This window comes from Mustela erminea, chromosome 1, assembly GCF_009829155.1.
Source record: "Mustela erminea isolate mMusErm1 chromosome 1, mMusErm1.Pri, whole genome shotgun sequence".
NCBI lineage: Eukaryota > Metazoa > Chordata > Mammalia > Carnivora > Mustelidae > Mustela > Mustela erminea.
Window position 1 is genome coordinate 138,926,908 of NC_045614.1, and position 19,458 is coordinate 138,946,365.

Sequence of the window (19,458 nt, forward strand, 5' to 3'; positions counted from 1 at the left end):
TTGGCTATCTCCTTTTAATCATTTCAATTTTAATTTTTTAAATCTATTTAATATTTCAAACTTTTATCTTTCCTACTTTGTTTAAATACTTTTCTCAGGTGTAATTCTTCTTAATTTCAACATTGTTTCTTATTTAACTTTTAAATATCTTGATTTTTGTTCTTTTTAATCTTATAATATTCTGATTTTATCTTTTTATATCCTTGGCTTATAAAGAGTAAATCTAGGTGTAAAGACAGATCCAAAAGGTTTTGCTGATGAATTGATCACAGATGGAGAGGGATAGAAAGGCATTAGTGTTGACAAATAGCATTTTAGTCTGAACAAATGGGTAAAAAATGGTGTGATCTATGACGGTAGAAAAAACTGAGAGGGGAGTATGTTGGAAGAGAAAGTAAGAGTTTCTTCCCTCTCACCACCATTGTATAATAAAAGAGCACTGTGCCATTTTAAAAGGACATATTGCAGATGTTTTTAAATGAATACTTAAGTTTCTGAAAAAAAATCACTGGATGTTCTTTTTTTTTTTTTCCTCATTTTGCTGTTATTGATGAAGATGTCTCGCATTTATATGAAAGACTTATATTTCACGAAAACTTGCACTATGGTACCTATATAGAGACTAGACTGAAAGTTGCAGACAGAAAACTCCATTAGAATGGAAACCGTGGAAGTCAATTGCAATTTGGATGATACTAAGATGAAAGATATACTAATCTGTTGATAGGGAAGCTGAAGGTTGGAGAAGCTTGCCTGTTGCCAGTAATGTAGATGAAAGAAGTTTTTGCTATGAATGAAGCTGAGGTTTTTGTTTGTTTGTTTGTTTTTTTAAAGAAAATGTGATAATGCAATGAGTCAAAACTGGTATTGGGTTGTTTTAATCGGCATATTCAATTTTCTGAGCTTCAGAGAAAGCCTGTCTTCCCAACATGTTCTTTACTTAGTATTATGCTTTATTTAGCACGGCTGTGGAGTCCACATTACTCCAAAGATTGAGTTGAAATAAAGTAATTGTGTTTTGTAAATGTATTCGACTCATGTTGAATATTCATCATTGAGACCAAGAGCTCTTCAAAAGCCAAAACGCTTTCTTTTTCGTGAAAAGGTAGACTGTTATTTTGTTGAAAAACCGTCAACACCCGGAAGACTAGCGCTGCTGGGCTCTCGCCCTCAGGGTCTTCACCCGCAAAACGGGAACAACGAGGTGCATGTCAAAGGATTTCGAGGAGATTTAAAGAGATGATGGATACGTAAAGGAGAAAGGACTTTACACGTCCTTGTTTAGCCATGTCTTTCTTCACTTCCTCCTCCAGTGGCCCAGTGCTGAGTACACGCAGAAGGTACGAACCCTACCTACTCCTGTTCAACGACCGACTGAATGACTCAAGGCCAGAACAGTGTCCTGCTTTGGAATTCCAACGAAACGGGAAGCGTGACGGCACCTGTAAAATGGAATGTCAATGAAGTTTTCTCAAGTATCTACGGAACTACAAATCCCTGACTAGCCACGGGGCTGGCCAAGAACCCGGAAGTCTGGCCGGCTTGCCGAATCACACCGGGAGACGTCCCTGGCGCGGGCCAATCCTGGACAAGCTTGCTCCCGCGCCGCGCCGAGTCCCGCCTCCGCACGTAGCGCTGACGAGCCATTAGTGGATACGGCGGCCGTGGAGGCGGGGCCAGTGGCGTTTACCCAGCACCGCCCTCCAGGCTCGAAGGTCCGGTCTACCATGGCTCCCAAAGGCGGCTCCAAGCAGCAGTCCGAGGAGGATTTGCTTCTGCAGGATTTCAGCCGCAACCTCTCGGCGAAGTCCTCCGCTCTCTTCTTCGGGAATGCTTTTATCGTGTCCGCCATCCCCATCTGTGAGCGCCGGGAGCAGGCGGGCCGCGGAGGCCGCCGGCGGGCGGGGCTGGGCGGGGACGTGGCAGGGCCCGGCCGACTGGCGGGAGTTCGCGCCGGGGCCTGGGGCCCACGGCCGGCGGCTGCCCCTAGCTCGTCCTGCGCACGGGGATAGCACGTAGCTTCTGTGGGCCTTAACTTAGTATACTCGACGGGGAGAGTGGTGGGAGGCATCCCAGGAAAGTCACTTGTGGCCCCGCTCCCAGACATTGTGATTTACTAGATTGGGGATGGCGGCTCCCGTTGTACAAACCGTCTAGTTAAAAGATTTTGTCCTGACATTCATGCATATGTAATCTGTTTTTTACCCACAACTGTTTGCCGTTATGAGCGTTAAGACTGTATCGTTTACTTATTTTGGAAAAAACTAATGAATTAGGTCAGAGTCAAATTCCCATTAGCCCTCGAATTGAATAGAAGTGTAGCTTTGGGTGAAGCACGGCACACTGCTGAAGTCGTTTTCCTAATTTGGTGAGAGGTTGCACCACTGCCGAGAGCCGGCGCTCTAACTTGTTGAAACTTTTGAATGCTGTTAGGACAATTAGAATTCTCACTTAGATGGAGGTATTTTGCAGACTTGGGCAAAGGTGGTTTTTATAGCTTAGGTTTCCTGAATTTGAATCTCCTGCTTCATACTGCTGCACGTTTTTTGGGCAGTGAAGTCGAGATTCATTTTCCTTTGGCCTTCTAAAACCTCACTGGCCGCGCAGCACCGAGCGCTGCCTGGATTTCAGAGAGCCACGTCAGCATGTAAACTATGGGCTTGGGACTGCACGTGGAGTTTTGGAGCAGATCGTGGTTAGCTTAATAGTGCCCTGATGAATAAAACCTGAAGTCTGAATTGATTTTTTTTTTTAAATCCAGATTTTATTTTCATTTTAGAAGAAGGGGAAATCTCATCTGGACTAGTAATGGCTTCCCAAGCTTTTCTGTTTTTCAAGTTTTCTGAGCTGGGGACGTTTGAGACCTTAACTTTATCAGTTTTGAAGATCTTCTTAGACTGTGTTAGAGTTCCTAACCTGGACTGTATTTTATAAACTTAGCTATAATTAATTGGGCAGGCCTTTGTAACTGTGTGGTAATGTTTTCCTTTTTGTATTCTCCCCCTCTCCCGTTCTATTTTAAATCAGGGTTATATTGGCGAATATGGCATATGGATCTTATTCAGTCTGCTGTTCTCTATAGTGTGATGACCCTAGTAAGCACTTATTTGGTAGCCTTTGCATACAAAAATGTGAAATTTGTTCTCAAACACAAGTAAGTATATTTGTGAAGCGAAAGTATGTATTACGTGTTGCACTTTTATATAGAAGGATGTCTTAAAGACCCTTTGTCTTGTTTTCAGTAAATATCAGTTTGAACTGTATATGTAAATAGGCATATTAAGGCTATAAAGAATTATTAACTAAGCGTAGCAGACTGCTTCTGACACTTACAGAAGTAGGTTTTGAGAGGGAAATTAGAACAGTTGAGCACTAGCCTTAATCATGGGGTTTGTCAGAAAAACAGCACCAAGTAAATTAACATTGCTGAAGTCAAATGAAAATCTTTCTGAAAATAACAGTTCTGATTCTCCATGTTCTATTTTTGGACATGAAAGAAGTGTTTTTTTGTGTTTTTTTTTTAAATTGACATTTTTAATGCTTATTACATTTTTTCTTACAAGTATGTAAAAATGTAAAAGATTATTATATTTCCGCTAACTTAAGATCACACATTATATGAATCCTTTCTAAGTTTGTTGTTTCTATATTAGGCTCTTTGTGGTGACAAGGAATAGAAACATGTTGAGATGACCCGCACATGATGGGCATAGACTGGCTCTCCGCCCCCGCCCCCCGCCCTGCTCAAGTCATGATCTCAGGGTCCTGAGCACAAGCACCATGCAGGCTCCACGCTCAGCAAGCATCTGCTTGAATATTCTCTCCCTCACCCCTTCCCCGTCTCTTCGCCCCGGCCCCCCCCCCCCCCCCACAATCTCTCTCCCAAATAAATAGATCTTTAAAAAAAGAAAAAAAACTTGAGATGATCTCAGTTAAAGGGATTTATTGTATGAAGACCAGAAATGGCCTCAATGGCTGAAAGTGGCCTCGGCATCTCTCAGCTGTTGTCTTGGATCTGTAGGAACTCAGGTTTGTGTGATTGCCTTTCTGCTAGACCAGCAGAATGCTCACCTTTATCATCTTTCTGCTTGGCGGCCCTCTTTACCAACTGCCATTCCGGTTTCAGCTGTCTTGGACTCTGCTGTTCTGGGCTGTCTTTCTTGTGAGGTGTGGTCATCTGTGGATAGTGAAGCCCTCAGATATGGGCACCCTGAATGACCAATCCTTTGTGATATCCTTGGAACTCACTCCTTTTGAGACTTCCCAGTTTTTGACATGTTCTGCATATTATTTTTCATTAACCTTTTTGGAATTAAAATTGTTTTTTTAAATCTCTCTTTTCTGCTCTGGACTTCTTGAGGGCCACTGCCATGTCTTTTGACCCTTAAGACAGTTCTCACTATATTTAGTTCAGTAAAATTTCAGTTATACTGACTTTATTTAATAGGTTCTGTCAGAGTGGAATTTTTTTTTTTAATCATAGTTCTGACTTAATATTAAATGCTGCCACTCTTATCGAAGCTCCTACAGTTTTACAAGGTGTGTTAAAGCTTAAAGCCCCAGGAAGATGCAGGGTATGGGTAGGTGTTCATAGTAAAAGGGAAGATGGCTTATATGCTGTCTGGATTCCATTCCCAGCTCTCCCTTTCTTAAATGTATAGCCTTGGGCACACATTTCATCTTTTTAGATGTCCCATTCCTGAGCTGTGCAATCGGGATACTAAGGGTACCTCACAGATGGCGAGGATTAAATAAGATAATGCAGGTAACATGTCAAGCATAGTGAGCCCATAATGTTTTTGTGCAGTGTCAGAGAGATTGGGGGTGACAGAGCCCGTATTAATTTTTTTCAAGGTTGCATGACTTTAAAAAAATGTTTGCAAAGATGTTTTGGTTTAAGAAATTAAATAGATGGTATTTTTCTTTTTTATTCTGGAACAGTTCTGAAATACGTTAAAAAAAATAACAGTAGAAGAAAAACAGTTGATTTTGTGGGTTATCTCATTTGGCTGAGTGCTGGACCACCAGAATGACCTTTGTCTTGTTTTAGAGCATTCAGCATTGAGACTTACTAAGAGCCCTAAGACAGAGGGGGCACTTCTTGAGTTGTAATAAACCTGACAGGTTGTTATGAGTCTGTTAGGTGAAGATAGAATATTAGAACTAGAAGAGAAATTAACTAGTTAATCTGGTTTGGTCTCTTCAGGAAAATTTGTCCTGTGAACACATGATTGACTGTTTGTCTTAAAGATCCTTGGAAATAGCCAGCTCCTTTGAAAATAGTTATTTCTGTGTCCTATCCTGATGGGCTGTGTGTGTGTGTGTGTGTGTGTCTTTCCTTCCCTCTGTTCAGCTCAGAAGTGTTTCTGCTATAAACCATATTCATTTCGTATCAGCTGGCCTTTTTTTTTTTAAGTTTTTTATTATTATTTATTTGATAGACAGAGATCACAATTAGGCAGAGAGTCAGCCAGAGAGAGAGAGAGAGAGAGAGAAGCAGGCTCCCTGCTGAGCAGAAAGCCCTGTGCAGGACCATGACCCAAAGGCAGAGGCTTAACCCACTGAGCCACCCAGGTGCCCCGCTCCCCTTTTGTTTTTTAAGTCTACTTATATTTACTGGCATTGATATCCTGTATCATTTGTCAGTGCCTTATCAAATTTATTTGTTGAACAAATAAATAGGCTAAAACACAATGGAGTTAAAATGATTTTTAACTAAATTGTGCTAAAAGCATTAGACTTCTTTACATATTAAATACCTAAACTTTGGAAAATTATCCTTTTTAAACAGAAGTCAAAACCAGTAACTAATAATCTCCATCTTGGAAGTTCTTGAAACTCTTTTGGCTCTTAGTATAATAAACTTGGAATTTTTCTGTCAAAATTATTCAAATATAAAGTATCTTACAGTTGCCAATACAAAATATATAAGTACACAGTGTTTGATAGGGTGATGTTCATTCCTGGAGCATGTGGAAACTTTTTTTCTTTTCCCCCCAGAGTAGCACAGAAGAGGGAGGACGCTGTTTCCAAAGAAGTGACTCGAAAACTTTCCGAAGCTGATAACAGAAAGATGTCTCGAAAGGAAAAAGATGAAAGGTTGGACTTCTGAATTGTTGGAGACAATCAAAAAGGGGTTACTTTGTAGAAAATTAAATTTTTGGTTGTTGCCCATATAATGTGGATAATGGAATTGCCTGAGGTTAAACATTGAGAAGGTGGATAATAGAATTGCATGAAGTTAAACGTAGAAGACTTAGTAATGGGAATAACAATCACACTGACATTTTGAGTTTTTACCACCACCAGATGCTTTTGTGTTATACACAGTTCATTTATTTGTTTCCTTAAAGAGCTCTTTGAGGTAGGGCTGTTTGCATTTTACATCTGAAGAAGCTGAGGGCATAAATTCCCGGGTGGAGGTCAATCCACAGTAAGAATGAGGGAAATATGGCTTGGAGAGCTTGTCCTAACTTCTCTCCTGGAATTTCAGAGCCTGCAGAGCTTTATCCAGTGCTGGCTCGGCCACTTGGTAGCTATGTCACCTCCCCACTCTGGGTCTGAAGAGTTTACATTGCATTGTGTTAGCATTTTTAGGTGGTGGTATTTTCATTCCTGAGTTTCCGTAGGGACAGCCAGTTCTTGGTTATCTTTGTTGGTTGGGAAAGAGAAAACAGCTTGGTTTCTCTTTGTTGCCCAAATCTGTGCCACATTTATTAGCCCTTCCCCCTCAGTTTTTCCTGCCAACTATTAGAAGGCTTAGTAGTCTAATATCTGAGTAACTGAAGTCTCTGAATAATTGAATAAACTTGTGCTTAAGAGTTGTTGTATAGGTTTAATACAGTCACGGGATGAGGTTTCCATAGATCTTAAGTTTTAGTATCTATAACGTGCTTTGTGAAATGGAATTTTTAACCCACTTTGCCTTGGAAAGACTTTGTGGAGACTTGCCATATTAAAGTGCATGTGAAATAAAGAAGTCCAATTTTGAAAGAGCAGAAACCTTTAAAATTAAGAAAAACTGGGTAAACAAGAATCTCCGAGTTAGGTATAGCGTTTGAGCATTGAACTTCGCTCTGAGCTTCCAAGTGTCAGGGGGAGCATCTGAGGTCATACACTTTCATTGTCTGATGAGAAGCAGCTTGTAAGTCCTTCAGAAAAGAAACTTTCCTGGCACCGAATCTTGGAAGGACTTTATCAATTGGATCCTTATTTAAGGGACACTGAGTAACTTAATGGACAGTGTCTTCTAGTGGTTTTGAAAAGCACTATAAAACATTATAGGAATGATCATCTCCTGTGGATCCTTTATAAAAACTGAAGAATACAATATATTTTTTAAGATGTTATTTATTTTTTTTTAGTAATGTTTACAGCTAATGTGGGGCTCAAACTCATGACCCAGAGACCACAAGTTGTATGCTGTACCGACTCAGTCAGCTAGGTCCTTCCTAAAGGGCATGGTATTAAAATAGTGATAGTGAAGGTGTTTTTGCAGGGATATCTTTCATGAGATCTTGCTGCGCAGCTTCCTGATTATAAATTTTTGAATGGTGATAGAGGTAGGGAATCTAGGACACTTCAAAGAGATCTTTTTACTAAACTATAGCATTTATTAGAAAAGTGGTTCTTGAAGTATGCATCACAGCTACCCAGTTTCAAAATGCTTGTTACAGCTCTGTAGGTTTTAGGTGATGAATTATAGCAGAGATGGCAAATGGGTCTCCTCTGCCCTCTGCAGACTTACCTGATTGGTCTGGCACTTGTTCTTGATCCTGGGGTATGTCTCAGAATTTTTCTCAGCATGGTATTCAGGTAGTCACTACTACTAGATCAGAGTTGGAATTAGAAATGAAATATCTTTGCTATTGGCTGAATCAGTATTTCAAAGAGAATGAAGTGTAGGTTCTCTGGCTACATAAAATGCAGAGTGTCAGAAGGTTGTAAAATTTCTATTCTTATAATCAGTAGAAGTTTGTGCTATTACTATTTCACAAAAACCACACCGGATAAAAAGTTTATCCAGGTGTTTACTCATGATTGACTGATAACTGGGACCAGGACTCCCATTAAGGTCTAGTATTTTTCTCCCTCAAAAGTAAGTTGCCTCAAGAGATTTAAGAGAAGGCCTGTCAACACTTCTTTGCCCAGATATGTATGTCTCAAAGCTCTCACTTACAGTCATTTGGATCATGTACCCCATGCCACTTTGAAACTGTTTTGCCCTCCATTCAAGGTTGGACATTAGCTGAGGAGAATCAGAGATTCATTAATATTTATCCCTGGTTGTGTGTTTTATTTCTTCTTGACTTACCAGTGGTCTCTCATTTAGCGTTAGGTGATTATAACAGTTCTTAGATTTGGTCTCAGTCTTTCTCTTCTAGGAGGTGCTCTTTAGAAAAATGATTCCTTGGGAGTGCTCTCCCAAACTAGATTCCTTACCAGTGAACCTTTGGCAGAACTATTGCTGATGAGGACATTTGTGTTTTGGGGGGTGGTCTTCATTTTTTTTCTAAATGAAACAGGATATGAGTGGGCTAGAGAAAGTTCTGAAACCTGTCCAAGGCAGTCCTGTGTGTGCACTGATGTAACGCCTGTCATATTGGGAGCTGGGGTAACCTAAAGGAGTGAGCCACTTTTTTCATCTGAAGATGGTTCTGAATCAGGGCATGGCAAGGAGTTAGGGAGGAGTGCTCCTGTGGAGGTGGGATAATCTAGGCAGCCGTATAGAGGCATGCTAATAGCCTATTTAAGGAACCTGTCTTCCTTCAGTCTGGTACCAGAGACTTAAAAACAGCGGCACTTGTTGTCCATGTTCTCTAGCATTAAACCACGTTGGGTCTGTGCATCTTTTGGAGATGGTGGTTTCTTCCATCAGTGTTAAGCTGATAAAATGTATTTCTTTCAATTCCAAGTCCCATATGTTTTCTGAATTTTGATTTAAACTTCTCTGAAATCAGAAGCTGTTTTGTAGTTGATGGGTGCATTTAACATAGTATCCTTTACTTCCCAAACCTAACAGTAAACAGAAGTTTTAAGTTGATGGTATCCATAGAGTTAAGGAACTGTGGCATTTATATTAGAGACCATAGACTTCCTGTGATAAAGTCAAGTTCATTTCATTTATCTCCTTTACAGTTGGGCTTGTTGACTTTGGACTAAAACATGTAGTGAATAAAATGCAGCAGTGGGCAATGACATTAGCCATAGTGCTGTCCTTAGGATTGGTGGAGGGAATCATCTAACCCCAGAGTAGTGGATCTTTGGGAGACAAAACATCAGTGGTGATGGCTTTCAACCTTTTTGATAATCACAGTGAAGTACTTCACCTTTTGACCAAATACACTCAAACATGCACACATGCAAATGTTTCACAAAACAATGATTATGGTGGTGATATGCTTGATAATTATGTGGGTGATACACTCGATATTTTTTTTTAAAGACTTTATTTATTTACTTGAGAGAGAGCACAAGCAGGGAGAGAGGAAGAGGGAGAAGCAGGCTCCCTGCTGAGCAGGGAGCCCGATGTGGGATTCGATCCCAGGACCCTGGGATCACTGCCTGAGCTGAAGGCAGATGTTTAATTGACCGAGCCACCCGGGCGTCCTTGATACTTTTCTATTTAAAAAAATTCTGATCTCTTCGGGTGCCTGGGTGGCTCAGTTGGTTAAGCATCTGCCTTCAGCTCAGGTCATGATCCCGGAGTCCTGGGATCAAGGCCCAAGTTGGGCTCCCTGCTCCTTGGGGAATCTGCTTCTCTCTGTAACCCTCCCCCTTCTCCTGCATGTGTTCGCTCTCTCTCAAATAAATACATAAAACCTTAGAACAAACCAAAACAAACAAACAAAAAAAACAACTGGTTCTCGTTCCACTCAGTTACTTTCCCTGAGTGTTGAATCCACCCAAATGATTTCATGTCCCACTAATGGGTAACAACCTACTCTTTTAAACACTGCTTTACAAAGTTAATTAATCAAATGGAATAAAGGCTACCTTATTCACAGGCATCCTGTAGCAGCTTCCTACTGCCCATGTGAATAGGTAAAAGAAAAGGTTGATAAGGTTTTAGTCAATTAATAAAACCTAATGAGTAAAATGGGTTAAATAAAAAGTAAATGGGTTTTATAAAAGTTAAAAAATCCTCTTTATGTTGAAGCACATTCTTTGTTTGAATCTGTAAAGGTGGCTAAAGATAGTTGCAGACTAATCTGCTTCTGTGAGCCACGGCTAGTTTTTGGTCCTTAGGATTTTCTTCAGGTATAATAATTGAAGGCTGAAATCTGGAGGCTGTTAAGAGTCTCAAGCCAGCAGACAGCCAGGAAAGCTTCATCTGGTTACTGATCACGGAGTTTGTTTTAGGTGAGGACCTAGAGAACTTCTCATGACTCTTTAGGCTGCTGATGAAACCAAGCCAGTTGGAATTAATCTGTCCCTTCCTCCAAAGCCCCGACTGGGAGCCTGGGAAGTAAAGGTAATAGACTAAGAGCTATTTTTATCAATTGAGTAAAATGTCTTTTTCAGCAGGAGAAAAGGGTACAATACTGATTAAATTTAATATTAAAAACACATTCTGTCCAGAATATGTAAGGAAGAACTTACGTTATAGTGAATTAGAGCCATGTCGTATTAATATTTTAATACATATTTATAAACTTGACTGGTTTGTCTGTCTACAGAATCCTGTGGAAGAAGAACGAAGTTGCTGATTATGAAGCGACAACGTTTTCCATCTTCTATAACAACACCCTCTTCCTGGTCTTGGTCATTGTTGCTTCCTTCTTTATACTGAAGAACTTCAACCCTACAGTGTATCCTTTTAAAGGTTCATTAGCATTTTCAAAGTCTAGGAGCAGTAGTTTGTTTTGGTTTTGATTTATCCCAACTATTTTACTATGAAGAAAAACTGCCCAGGCAATCAGTCCACTGAATAGCACTGTGACCTTAGGCAAGTTTCTGGACTTTTAAAATAAGGGCTTTGGGTTTGATTTAAAGTTCTTTGAAGTTTATAAATTATAACTTAATGATAAATAACAAGTATTACAAAGCATTCGTATATCTATGGTCATGTATATCCTCCTATTTTATTTATTCATTTAATTTTTTAAAAGATTTTATTTATTTGACAGATCATAAGTAGGCAGAGGCAGGCAGAGAGAGAGGGGGAAGCAGGCTCCCTGCTGAGCAGAGAGCCCAATGTGGGGCTCGATCCCAGGACGCTGAGATCATGACCTGAGCCGAAGGCAGAGGCTTTAAGCCACTGAACCACCCAGGCACCCCTATCCTCCTATTCAAAAATAAGTTCTGAGGATCAAAAGCAACTTGCCTCCTTTGGTAGTTCCTGCCATAAGTCCATGTGTCTCCTGACATTTTGGGGCTTTGGAATTGGGTGGATAGCCAGTGTAGTTAAATAGATACATTTCATAATATCTTAATAGTGTTTCAAGCTGCTCTTAAATTGAGCTTTAGGGCAAGAATCAGTCTTCTCTTTTTTAGGTAATTTATTGAAGATGTTAGTTAAGGAGGTGCAGCCAGACTTTTAGCAGGTGGAGATTTTATGTAATAAAATAGACTTCTCTAGCTTGTATCTTCTGGGAATACTAGAATGGTTTGTCCTATACAGTGCCATTCTGAGGCTGAGAGTAGCTGTGAACTTTGAGAGCTTCCTTGCTTTTATAGGCCAACTATAGCCAAAACACTGATGGACAGAGGAGACTTACTTCTCCTTTGTTCTTGGCCAGAGGCAGGGAAGCTAAATTTCATCTTCCTGTTCATAGTCTTGATTAGCTCTTCTCCTTTAGGTTAAATGGAATTCAGATGTCTTTGTGATCATGTGTTCTAGGTTTCTGTCTCAAGTGTTTTCTTTTTAAAACTGGGACACATTTCCTGTGAATGTTCTTCATTCTTTATAGCCTTCTGTCTTGTAAATTGCATTTGCAGACAATGGGACTGCACATCATTATCGTTTTACAGTGTCAGACGGGAAGCAGCACATTCCAAAGAGTTGGGCACTTTTTATTTTGTTGGAGAACTACTTTTGCGCTTTTAATCTTTCCTTAACGTTGATTTTTTACAGGAATTATATTTTGTCCATAAGTGCTTCATCAGGCCTCATCGCCCTCCTGTCTACTGGCTCCAAGTAGACCGTACTGGCTTTGCCCCTGGCTGTGTATCTACGGGTGGCCTGTGGTATTTGGCAACGTAGCAGGGTGGTCAGGGTAAAAGACCCAGATGTTTTTATAGTCTGCAGTTGGAGGGTTTGAAAAACCCAACAAAATGTAATTCAGTATTTGTTTATTGGCTCTTTTTTTTGACAGACTGTTGAAATTAAATGAATTGAAAGGGAAACTCAGAGTGCCAGGACATTTATTAAAAGGTTTAAAAAAAAAAAAAAGTGTCTCGCAATGTGCTGTAATCACAAGAGGAGAAAATAACTTGTTTCCTTGATCTGTCACAGGTCACAGTAACCTGGACTGAGCTGTTATTATTTATAATAGTAGCAAGAAGTTAATAAGTGGTTCCTTGTGTTCTAACCATAATATCACAACTTTTTTTGAACTGTAAATATCAGAATGAAGAATCCTTTCCCCCTGGGGAATTGAACAGAAGCCTCATGTTTACAGGTCTCTGAATTTGTGATTTGAAATAACTCAAAAACAAGGTGTCTCCAATTTCGGGCAGAGAAACTTGTGGAAAATTTTTTTTTGTTGTTTTGGGTTTTTTTGTTTCTTTGTTTTTTAACAGAAGAAAGGCAGCCAGGGTCATAACCTAAAAATAGTGGCCAGACATCTGAGAGTTGTCCTGTAGGGTTAAAGCACATACTGTTCAGCTGTATAGTTCTGGCTTGGGTGGCCAGGAAGGTCAGCCCAACCCTACCATGTTGGTTTGACCTGTTTCAGAGACTGGAACTACTGTTTTCCTTGACTAGAGGAATGTCCAGTAGAGAAGCTCCTTCTCGAATACTGATGTGTAAAAGATCAAAGTAATATTTATGATCTTAGTTCCAGAATTCTAAGAACTTTCTGAGAAACTTCAGTGGTTTGGGTGCTTGTGTGGTATTTAGTACAGCCTTTTTCTGTCAGGACTTTAATAAATTTGACCTTTTTTTTTTAAGATTTTATTTGTTTGAGAGAGCGAGCGTGACTGGGCGGGGCAGAGGTTAAGAGAATCTGACAAGAGACTTGGCTCAGTGTGGAGCCTGACCTGGGGCTCGATCTCAGGATCCTGAGATCATGACCTGTGCTGGAGGCAGATGCTTCGGCTCTGAGTGACCCAGGCGCCCCATATTTGACCCACAGGTTCCCATTGATTGTGAACAAAATTTAGTCATGTTGACCTCGTTAGCCCCTAGGGTTCAGCCAAGAACATTCTCTTGCATTTCTTAATGTGTGCAGATAAAATTATTTGCTGGTGCATGCCATGATTTGAAAATGTTTGGGAAGCTTTTTAGCTTGTATTATTTAATGGATTATGGAATAATAGGTGATAGAGGCTCATATTCCTATTTTAGCTTTTGACCACATCCAATAATTTCCTACAAACAGTACTTCAAAAGAAATAGCCTATTCCTAATTCCTAATCTTAACTTTAATCTTTAGTTTCCACTTCCAAATTTAAGGTGAATGTTGTAAATAATATTTGCTGTTTTGTTTATAACTTTATAGGAATGTGTTCATCAGGAGTTTATCTTCTGTGTTCTTGAGTGTTTTGGGTAGGAATGTCCAAGAACTTGGAGACGGGGGGCAAGAGCACATTTGCATAGTGGTTTAGTGTCTTCAATTCAGGGTTATATTTACTCATTGTTTCTAAGAGTTTGCAACTTACTTTTCTTTGGTGCATTATTATCCATGTGCCATCATTGGATAATGAATGAATAAGGAAGTCACGAGTCACTGCAAAATATTGTAATACATGAGACTTTTCTTACTATGGTAACTTTTTTTTGTAGATAAATAACTGGTCAGTAGTTTGGTGGCATGGAGTTTGTGTACCAAATGCATTTGCTTATTTGACAAACCATCAGGATCTACTATTTGTTACCAGAGCAGGGCCAAGTGTTGTTTTTGTTTTTTAATTGCTGGTTTAAAAAAAAATTGCCACTAGATGGCAGTGCTTGTGTTGGGGGGGCAGCATTTGCCACCATTCTTAACAATTCATGTAGCTGAGATGGAGGGTGAAAAAGGGATAAGGGGCATCAGCTTAGTACTTTTTTTTTTTTTTTAAGATTCATTTATTTATTTGACAGATCACAAGTAGGCAGAGAGGCAGGCAGACAGGAGGAGGAGGAAGCAGGCTCCCAGCTGAGCAGAGAGCCTGATGCAGGGCTTGATTCGAGGACCCTGAGATCATGACCTGAGCTGAAGGCAGAGGCTTTAACCCACTGAGCCACCCCAGGCGCCCCATCAGCTTAGTACTCTTAATAGAATGTCTCTTGAATTCATAAACTAAACAGTTGGTAGAAAAGCAAATAAGCAAAATTTGATTTTGGTCTTGAATTTTACCTGGAGCACTCTTTGGTTCTGATAATGGTTCTGACTTTCTATACTGTTGAATTTATGTGCTTAAGTTTATAAGGCATATACTCACATTTACAGTTTTCATTCAGGATTTACTGTACCAGTACTTGGGAATTAAAGAACTTTTCCCCCAGAACTCACCCCATCATCAAAAATGGGTATGTGGCACATAAAATTATGCTGTGCTGCATCTGTTGAGTTAGTAAAAACCTGTTGCAGAATTTATATCTTAAAAAGACCCCATATCCAACACGAGTAAAATAAAAAGGGGATTAAAAGTGATTAAATATTCCCCCACACTCTTTGTGGTAAGTAGGGGCTTAAACTGCTACGTCGTTTCACATTTTCCTGTTTTTAGTTTCTCATTTACAACTTCATAAAAATCTTAGACTGAAATTATCCTTAGCCAGTAAAAATCTGTTGGTTGTCCTGTTTGGCAAATTACTCTAACTTGGAGAGAATAACTTACAACAAGGTTTACGGTTCACTGAAATATGGAGGTTGGATTCATACTCAAAAATTCTTGTGAAGCGTCTTGTTTATTAAATATTGACTAAACTTCGCTTTTTAAAATTTATATTTTTCCTAGATGTTTTTGAGAGTCATGTGAATAAGTACATCATCTTTATTACATTATTTGACATTACCCTTTAAATTTCCCATGCACGTAAATACGCATTTTTGTAGTTACTGATCAGTTGTCTGTGCAGCAGTGATGGGAATAATATGGTTCTATTACAGAGAGCGTGTCAGGCCTCTTTGCCAATATGTACCAGCTGTGCTGTCCTGCCCACCCGATTTCTGGGTTTCCGGTATGTGTGCCAGTCACTTCTGTTTCTAGAGACATAAAGGATACGTAGATGTAGCACTCATCTACAGATCCATCTGTTTGGGCTCTAGGGGATTAGATCCCACCTCTTTGGACTCCCAGGTAGGGAAATGAAGATTAGGAGGGGTTTTTTGGGTGGTTGGTTTAGATTTTCATGGATGTGGTTAGAGATGCCCTTCTCATTGACTTTCATGAGTTTTCATGGCCTGTCTTCTCTGACCTTTGCTTCTTAACTGATTCTGAATTTGGATTCTTACCTAAGAATTTTTTTTTTTTTTAATTTATTTGACAGAGATCACAAGTAGGCAGAGAGGCAGGCTCCCTGCTGAGCAGAGAGCCCGATGCGAAACTTGATCCCAGGACCCTGGGATCATGACTTGAACCGAAAGCAGAGGCTTTAACCCATTGAGCCACCCAGGTGCCCCTTACCCAAGAATTTTTAACTTAAAAATTTACCTACCGAATTCATAAAATTTGTCCTTAAAAAAAGCACCAGACTGGAAAACTGAATACTTGGGTTTTAGGCTTGGTTTCTCATTTGCCAAGGAGTGGTGCCTGGCTAAGGTGAAGCTGTGACATCTGATGACAGATGGTACACTATTGATGGAGTGAGTTCTTAACATGGAAAGCCAACACACAAGCATCTGTCTAGTTTGCATTTTCACTGGCTGAGATTTCAGTATGTGGATGACTGCTAACCCGGGTTACCCTTCAGAATGGTATGCTCTCTGCTACGAAATTCTTTCCAGAAAAGAATATGGGAGTATGTGGAAATAAGTTTCTTAAGAGTATAACTGACATTTCTAATTTAGTGTGTTTACTATGGCAGAAGATTCATCTGTTAAAAAAACTAGTTCCCATGGGTAAGTAGTAATGTTTGGCATTTGCTTTTAATTTGCAGGTGTTTTAAATGAGTTTGAGAAGTATGAGCCTTAGTGTAGTGTATTTCTAAAATCCAGTGAGAGGTATCTTTAGCAGTTAATCATTTTCTTCTTTAATAAGAGAAGAAAATTTGGATTGTTACTGAAATCTTTTGTTACTGTTGTTTCTGTTGGGTATCATTCAGTGTTGCTTACTTGCCAGCGTGATTTTTATTCAGATTCTTACTGCCTATTTTATGGAGGTGGATATATATATATAGTCCCTTATAATGAAAGAGCAGATAAAAACTAATTGAGATTAAATGCACAAAATGCTTTTATTATTCTAAGCAAATAAGTTAAATTGCATTTCCATTTAGACAACTTCATTATGCATACAGTAGTTCACTGTTTTAATACACAATGAAGAACTGAAGGATGATCCATCATTCATCTGGTACTCCTGGGTAAAAATCCCAAACTGTTTCCTTATTAGAATACAGGCAGTAGTAACAAAAAAGAAAATTTATTGGTATTTCACACTAACGCTTTAAGATTTAGAATTTAATCATGAAATACGTATTTGGAAATGGTGGCAGAAAATAGCATTTTAAGCTGATAGTCTTTTTCTTTAAATCTCAAAGTGATTTCTATATGGGGCACTTGGCTAGCCAGAAAATCAGAATTTTGTACATGCTCAGATATCCAAATAGAAAGATAGAACCCCCCCCCCCCCCACGCTCCCATGTTTTCCCTCCTTTTAGATACACACAGTATATTGTCACAGTTTTTTTCAGGTGGAATATTCATGAGGGTAGGTAACCAGTTAGTAGTGGCAAGGTTAGCCCTCTGCTTCTGTGTGCAACCCTTTTAATCCATGCAAAGAGCTTTCATGCATTTAGTTTAGTGCATATAATGTGGTTATAGAATCAGGAAATTTTGTAACATTTGCTTTTAATGTTACTAGGCACGTTAATTGACCTAGCATATGCTGAACAGTGACAGCATTTTTCACAAAGTCCTTGATTCACTTTCATGTTAATTCCTCAAAAACAGGCATCATATTGTAAAGTCCCAGTGCTAATTAGACAGCAAACATTTGCCTTTGTGGGTATTTTACAGGTTTACTTACAAAACTGAGCATGTGTATATTTATTTTTAAAGCTCAAATATTTAAACTTGCAGAAGCTGTGCCTACAAGCAGGCAAAAGTATAAAGCAGATTTTAATAAAATGTAGTCAAAAATGAACACTTCAGTTGCACATATATTACATTTTATCCAAAGCCTAAGCTTCCATAGCAGTGTAATCCTCCCTTTCATAAATTAGGCATCATGTCTCAAGTGAAAGATTAGGTGTTCATCCTCTCACCGTATCTGTGTGTGAATGGACACTGTTAATAGATTCCTAATAGATATTGCGGGTAAATTACAATACAGGGCATTCTTGGGGCCAAGCAACGGTGAATATTTTTACAAGGTAATGAAAGCACATACCTTGAAGTTTTAGTTTGGTTGAATAACAAGTGAAACAACTCTTGCTAACCTTAATGTGGAAATAGAAAAAAGCAATGTGAAGTTGTTTCTGCTTAATTCTTCCACAACTTCTGAGCGAACGTAGCCTACTCTTTCTGATGCAATCCACATTGCAGCTGTGGATTTTATGCGTTTGAAAAAATACATCTGTACAGCCTTCTTTAAGTTACTAAATGCCTGAAGGTAATCTGTCCTCCCCGCATACACTTCCTGTGGCATAAGCATGAGGTGCACAGAGCAATGCAAGGAATAGGTGACTCCAGTCCAAGATAAGAAAATAGAATGGATTTCCTTGGTAGTGAGTTTTCAGATGTGCTCGTGATTCAGGTGCACAGTGGGAGCGACAGCAGATACCTCAGAATCCGGGAATACTAGAGGTTGAGCAGCAGGCTGCTAAGTGACTCAAGAGACTGGCAAGTGACACCATTCTATACCAGCAGAGACCACAGTTTGAACCCTGCACGTCCTGCGGCTCACGCACTGCCTTACGATCGGTAGTCTTTTTTGCTGTAGGGCTTGTTTCGTAATATGTTATCAATCTCATTTACCACGTGTGATGTCATCTTTGGGAGAACCTGAGGAGCAAGAGAAGTACAGAGGATATGGTTAGTACTCACTGATCATTTGGTTCTTTGTGCTTAAAATTAAGCAGAGTTGTCAAGACTTGTATACATTTATAAACTACAACTAGTAAGCCCTCCACCAGACTGTAAGCTCCTGAGGTCAGGGACAAGGACCTTGTTTTTTCCAGCACTGCGTTTCCTGTGATAAGAGTGCTGGGCTCATGGTTGGTGCTTAGAAGTATTGCTGAACTGAATAAAGGCGTAATGTATAAATGAAAACTCCTAGGCATAATGTATAAATGAAAACTCATGGAAATGCAAGGAGTCACAGAATTTCGGATTTTTTTTTAATGGTCACATAAAAGTGAAAGAAACGTGATATTGTTTTTACTCCATTTTATCTAAAACATTTCAGCATGTCCGCATAGATTAAAATGCTCTGTTTTTTAAGTACTAAGTCTTTCAAATCCAGTACCTTTGACACTTAACAGCACTTCTCCATTCTGACAAGCTGGTTTCATGCACTAAAAGGCCATTTGTGGCTAGAGGCTAGGGTTGTGGACAGCACAGGTCTAGAGACTTAAGGAGAGATTTCTGCCACTGGTGTTCACAACCCTGGTGGAGGATGGCCAGGGGTTAACAGGCCTCCCTCGTAGATGGAATGAATGGCTTCGGAAAGTGAGCAGTCTGAAATGGAAGAAAGTGTAGGGGATGTGATGGTAGGAGTAGGTGGAAAGGGAAGTTTGGGTAATCAGCATGGAAGACCTTGAATGCCATTGTTTGGAGTTGGGACTTGCTTCTTGGCAGCGGGGAACCTCTCAGGACTTATGAGCTGGGAGTGACCCCATCAGACATGTGGTGGTGGTCTGAAGGAGGTGATAGAAAGGGAGCAGAGATGGTACAGATTGCTTGCTGCTGGAGCCACAGAGATGGTGAAAGCAGTGATTAGTGGCAGTGGGGAAGAAAAGGAGTGGATTGGAGAGACACTTTGGAGGCCGGTGAGGATTTCAAGACTGAGTGACTGGAAGGTTAGAGATGTTGATTGTTGAGACTGGGAACCACAGGAGTAGTCTGGAGTACAAGAGGTTTGAAGTAGGATGTGTGGAGATTAAGGTGCCTGTGGGCTATCCGTGTAGGCACGGCTCGTAGGCAGCCG

The 19,458-nt window shown here is 39.9% G+C and overlaps 2 protein-coding genes across 3 annotated transcripts in view; one reads left to right on the top strand and one right to left on the bottom strand.

The window, feature by feature from the left end:
* Window positions 1-1,656: 1,656 nt before the first annotated feature.
* SSR3 (signal sequence receptor subunit 3) lies at window positions 1,657-13,108 on the top strand. Its single transcript, XM_032343998.1, has 5 exons — window positions 1,657-1,860; window positions 3,028-3,154; window positions 6,001-6,099; window positions 10,680-10,811; window positions 12,077-13,108. The coding sequence occupies exons 1-5, from the start codon at window positions 1,728-1,730 to the stop codon at window positions 12,141-12,143; spliced, it is 558 nt and encodes a 185-aa protein (XP_032199889.1). The 5' UTR covers window positions 1,657-1,727; the 3' UTR covers window positions 12,144-13,108.
* Window positions 13,109-16,518: 3,410 nt separating this feature from the next.
* KCNAB1 (potassium voltage-gated channel subfamily A member regulatory beta subunit 1) overlaps window positions 16,519-19,458 on the bottom strand; it is a 389,892-nt gene continuing 386,952 nt past the window's right edge. For both annotated transcript variants that reach the window (XM_032344007.1, XM_032344012.1), the window contains exon 14: window positions 16,519-18,314. In XM_032344007.1, the coding sequence (XP_032199898.1) occupies window positions 18,225-18,314 (90 nt within the window). In that variant the 3' untranslated portion in view covers window positions 16,519-18,224. The remainder of the gene's footprint in view (window positions 18,315-19,458) is intronic.